This window comes from Helianthus annuus, chromosome 6, assembly GCF_002127325.2.
Source record: "Helianthus annuus cultivar XRQ/B chromosome 6, HanXRQr2.0-SUNRISE, whole genome shotgun sequence".
In the NCBI taxonomy this organism is placed as follows: domain Eukaryota; kingdom Viridiplantae; phylum Streptophyta; class Magnoliopsida; order Asterales; family Asteraceae; genus Helianthus; species Helianthus annuus.
The window spans coordinates 28,786,505-28,791,647 of record NC_035438.2 but is presented as its reverse complement, the minus strand read 5'-3'; the positions used below and the strand labels follow the sequence as shown (position 1 = coordinate 28,791,647).

Here is a 5,143-nt window from a genome sequence, read left to right as displayed (position 1 = left end):
CATCAGGTTAACACATATTCAACCATTTTCAACATACTAACTACCCATTGTGATCCTCATCATGAAAGCTTTTCATCATGGTGTGGGAAATTCCTCATCATGAAAGTACAGAGGAGAGGGGCTGCGCTCACTCTCCCATGGGTCATGGTAACACCAGGACTGGATTGTTTCGGGTGAGTATGGACACAACGGGCAACCACACATTTCATGGTCTGGGTCCGTCAGCAACCTAACCAACTCATCTGGTAGCCCCTTCAACTTTTCATCTTCTGGAACAACGTGCTCCCTTCGGCCTGACGGTTCTTGCGACACAACAGCTACATCAGTTACATTTTTGGTTCCGCTTTCTGAAGCATCTTCACCAGAAGCTACTCCAGTTTTCCCGTCTTCTCCATTCTGGTGAGACCCTTTTTTTTCGTTAACCTCCCTGTACTGGCCCTCACATGCTTCCTTTCCCTTGTGCTTCCGGTTCTCCATGCCTGGTTGGCTAGCCGTAACCTTACCTTCACACGGGTCCATCACATTAAAAGACTTTGGGACAAGGGTGTTTATGGTTAACTGAAGTGGTGAAGTATTACAGAATATGAATTTGGTTCTTCACTACAATACTTATAGAGGTGTTCCCTGGCTACATTTAATATAGGTCTTTGTGACTTGACTTTGATGTGACCAAAAGGTTATAAAAAGCAATTGTTCCTTTTCCCAATAAAGTTGTTTTATAGACACCAACCCCTATGCTTGTAGTATTCTGCCAACAACTTTCCCCAATTTCCAATATTCGTACTACCTTTTTAGAAAGACTGTTCCCCTTGGAAGAAGCATTTTCTCTTTTTCTATAATGTTACAAAACACTATCTAATAAAATATTATAAACTACGTCAATAAACTAGATTAATAATATTCTACGACATTTAACAACACATCAACATTCTTTAGAGTTTAGAATTACCAAGTTACTAAACATCAGATTGAATATAGATAGTCTATCCCCCAAAAAGACATCGTGACGATGCCATACCCAACAAAACACCTACCCCGCAATAAGTTTAAAGCAACATCCCCAAATCCATCAAAGTACATTACATGTTTCCAAACACATAGCTGGCGCAATTAATGCACACTGGGTCTACAGTAACATGTGTCAACCACCCTAACACGTGTTACTCTATTCGGCAATCTTCCTTGATTTTGGGCAGCAGCACATTCACCTCCGAACCTAATATGTGCGCCGCATACTTCTTTCTCAACTTTCTCACCTCCGCCATCTTCCTCGCCCCACTCGTTCCACGTTAACTTAGAAAACTTAGCAAACTATATATGTGGCTTACATTGTTCCACGTTGCACAGATCACTTTGTATTACTTTTGACATCAAGGTTATATTAGTAAATTACATTAACCCCCAAGAGCTTCCCCCAATATGAGTTGACATGTTCATTAATTGTCCATCAAATCGTACCATTCATCCTCCCCCATATTTCTTTTTCATATTTTCATTTATATCTTCTTCATCATTAATCAGAGAAACCCCATTTCACCTTTACTCCAAATTAGCAAGTAACTCCATTAATATCCATGGAGACAAATCCACCAACCTCAGAATTAATGTCGCCGGTCCGTAGTTTCCCAAACCGGTTCTTTTGCAGCGACTTCCAAAATGATGAGGAATTTAATGCTCCAGGTTTGTCCATATATGTCAATTAACTGTTCTAGAAGTTCTGTTTTTTTTTGTCTTTTACAACTTTTTAATCTAATAATCCAAACTATACTGCATGTCCATGTTCACTTGTCCCATTCGAAGCTTCTGTATACACTTATATGCATGTTGATTGTTCTCGGTCATCTGAAGCCCCTGTTAGATCCCCTGATGTTGTGGTATCCAACAATTTCATGAACAACGCGTTTAATGATGACCAGGTTATGGATATTTAAGAAGGTTTGTTTTTTCTATACACTGGTCTTGTTTTTTTCTTCACCAGATATGGCATTGTTCAAACATATTCCATAATGTTCACATGTAGGATCCCAAGATTCCCAGATGCAGCCCATGACTGTTGCTGTTTCTGGATCATCTCATGGTCCTTCTATGTTTGCTGAATCATCACGCGGCCAGTTAGACGGTTGTACAATGCACCATGGGAGCCCACTTTATTCTCATATCACAGATTTATAACCTTTTTTGTCATGTTATTTATCGCAGATTCATAACTTTTTTCGTTTTATGGTACAGGGCCTTCGAATCCATACTTTGTTTTTGATACCCCTCAGGGAACCCGTTACTGGATTCCTAACGTCGCTGATAAGTTCATACCAGTGTGTGGGAAATCTTATCCAACCTTTCAGGATGTTCTTTCCATGTATGAACTTTATGCGTTTGAAGCAGGTTTTTCTGTAAAAAAAGGGCAAACTAAAGTCTGGAATGGAATTCCCACACACAAGTATCTCCGATGCTCAAAATATGGAAAACCACAACCAAAGAGGACTTTCGACACCCTAGATGAATCTTCTGTTAAGCACCGGAGGACCACCTTCACATGGTGTGACTGTAAAGCAAGCATACTAGTCTCGATCTCGAACGATTCATACGCAGTTCTGAGTTTCAATGATATTCATAATCATGAACTTGTTGAGAGTTACAACCGTGATCTTAGCAAGATATCACGGAAACTGTCATTCTCCATGAAACAATTCATTCACAACATGAGTCTAAACCGCATCGGACCAATGAGAGCTTATAGATGTCTTGTAGCTTTAAAAGGAGGGCATCACAATGTCAATGGGACGCCGGTCGATTTTAAAAACTTTAGCCACCAGTTGCGAATTTTTATTGGTGAACGCGACGCACAAGTTTTCCTTGAACGCTTGCGTGAGCGTTTTGACAACCTACCCAACTTCTTTTTTGATTACACTGTATCAAATGGAAAGTTGTCCTCTGTATTCTAGGCTGATGAGATCTCAAAGCTAAACTACAAAGCTTTTGGCGATGTCCTAGCGTTTGACGCAACTTACAGCACAAACAGGTTAGTCCCCCCCCCTTTAACACATGTTAGTTCTGATACCCAAGTATCCAATCTTAAACCCAAAAATTTGTTCATATTGTTAACATCAAATCAAATTTTTGTTCATAGGTACAAGATGGTTTTTGTGCCATTCACGGGTGTGGATCATCATTTCCAATGTGTTACATTTGGAGCGGGTTTGATATCAACCGAGTCCATTGAATCTTACGTGTGGTTGCTTAAGGCTTTCTTGAAGGCACACGGTACTCAACCAACTCTCGTGCTGAGTGATCAAGACCCATCCATGCTACAAGCTGTTCCTATGGTCTTTACCGAATCACGACACCGTCTATGCATGTGGCATATAATGAAAAAACTACCCTCCAAGGTATACAGAAGTTTGTTAACCCTTAACATGTCTTATTCAACATAACACTATTTTTATATGTCTTCTCAAACTGGTTTAAGATAAGTCGTGTTATAACTATTAAATTTTTCAGATCTCTGCCGACGTGCTCGATAACACTGATCTTCGGTCCTGCATTCACCGGTTGGTTTGGAATGTTTATATCAAACCTGAAACGTTTGAGTCCCGCTGGAGTGACCTCCTACAAACATTTGGGCTTCAAGACCACAGCTGGTTGAACGACATGTACAACATCAAACATCTCTGGGTACCAGCCTACTTCAGGGAACTGCCCATGTGTTGCTTGATGAAGACCACCTCCCGCTGCGAAAGCTCTAACGCTGCCTTCAAGGTTAACTCAACAAGCGCAAACACCCTTGTTCAATTTATGATGTGCTTTGAAAATAGGGTAGACAGCCAACGATATCGACAACGTGTTTCGGAGTTCAAAACCTCATCCACAATGTTCAATGGCAATACTGATTTAGCGATAGAACAGCACGCGTTCTCCATTTACACAAACGCTGTTTTTGCGCAAGTTCAAAAAGAGATAATTAAAGGGAAGTTTTTATGCTACATCACAAACCAAACCGAGACCAGCGATTCCAGTCTTCTGATAGACGTCACTCATTTGGATAAAAGGAACAACATCACAAACGTCTATCAGGTAACACATGTTAGGCAATTTCATTATTACCCATCCTCTATCGTATGTTACATCTAAAGGGCTTTTCTTTTTTGCTGTCTATGTTCAAAACAGGTTACGTATAAGACTGTGGATCAATCGGCCAGTTGCTCATGCAGGAATTTCACACGTATCGGATATCTGTGTCGCCATGTCTTTTGCGTCTATCGCTTGAAAAATGTTGAAAGGATTCCACCACAATACATAAACGATAGGTGGCGTCGAGATGCCCTCCCCAAACATGTTTTTTCAATTTCCAGTCGATACGGAGTCAACCCACATGCACCGTCCGTTATGCGGAATGAAATCCTCGACCTCGTTACTGAATGCGTTGATGTTGCTAGAACCGATGAGGATGCGTTGGCAAAACTGGTTGACCAACTCAGGGATTTCAAGATCAATGTTCTTTCCAAGCAACCTTTGTCAACAACTGAAAATGAATCAAATGAGTGTCAAATGGAAGAAATAGTTGGACAGCCAATCAACATTCCAGTCGAAGTTGCTAATCCAGAAGTTGCACGCAATAAAGGATGTGGTACTCATACTCGCATTTTTGGGCCCGGTGAGAAGGCCAAAGCAAAACCACCAAAACGTCCAAAGCAGCTTCGTTTATGCAAGCGTTGTGGTCTGTATGTCGACGACCACGACTCACCCAACTGCCTTAAGGTGGCTGCAATGAAAGCAGCAAAGGCAGCTGCTGAACAACAAAGGCAGACCGCCACTGGCGACTGATCCTCTGATTAACATCTTTATGTAGTACTATGTAATGGGAGACTCTCTTCATTTTGGCCTTCTTACACACATGTAACAGTCTTTTGACATCATCCTGCTCTTCTCTGTTACGTGTGTAAGAAGGTGGAACTATTTTCATCCCAATAACCATAAGTAGGATTGTAAGAAACTCTATGGCCTTGGCCACTTTTGTGTTTGTAGGACCGAAGATCTTCGGGGACCGCTGTGGTTGCTTAACGGGTTTATCTTAATATTATCTGCATTTTGATATCTCATTTTCTGTGTTTTATTTTTTTACGATGGCATAAAAACAGCTGCTTAA

The 5,143-nt window shown here is 41.0% G+C and overlaps 1 protein-coding gene across 1 annotated transcript; it reads left to right on the top strand.

Annotated features, from left to right (window-relative positions):
* Window positions 1-1,574: 1,574 nt before the first annotated feature.
* Window positions 1,575-4,821, top strand: LOC110931711 (protein FAR1-RELATED SEQUENCE 5-like). Its single transcript, XM_022175094.2, has 7 exons — window positions 1,575-1,680; window positions 2,021-2,119; window positions 2,230-2,846; window positions 2,943-3,019; window positions 3,128-3,386; window positions 3,499-4,071; window positions 4,165-4,821. The coding sequence occupies exons 1-7, from the start codon at window positions 1,575-1,577 to the stop codon at window positions 4,819-4,821; spliced, it is 2,388 nt and encodes a 795-aa protein (XP_022030786.2).
* The last annotated feature ends 322 nt before the right edge of the window (window positions 4,822-5,143 follow it).

Bases quoted from the DNA above. Each gene is read 5' to 3' on its own strand.
- LOC110931711 (XM_022175094.2), top strand. From the start codon at position 1,575: ATGGAGACAAATCCACCAACCTCAGAATTAATGTCGCCGGTCCGTAGT. The intron at 2,120-2,229 runs GTTGTACAATGC...TTTATGGTACAG, and splicing joins ATCACGCGGCCAGTTAGACG to GGCCTTCGAATCCATACTTT. The intron at 4,072-4,164 runs GTAACACATGTT...TGTTCAAAACAG, and splicing joins ACATCACAAACGTCTATCAG to GTTACGTATAAGACTGTGGA.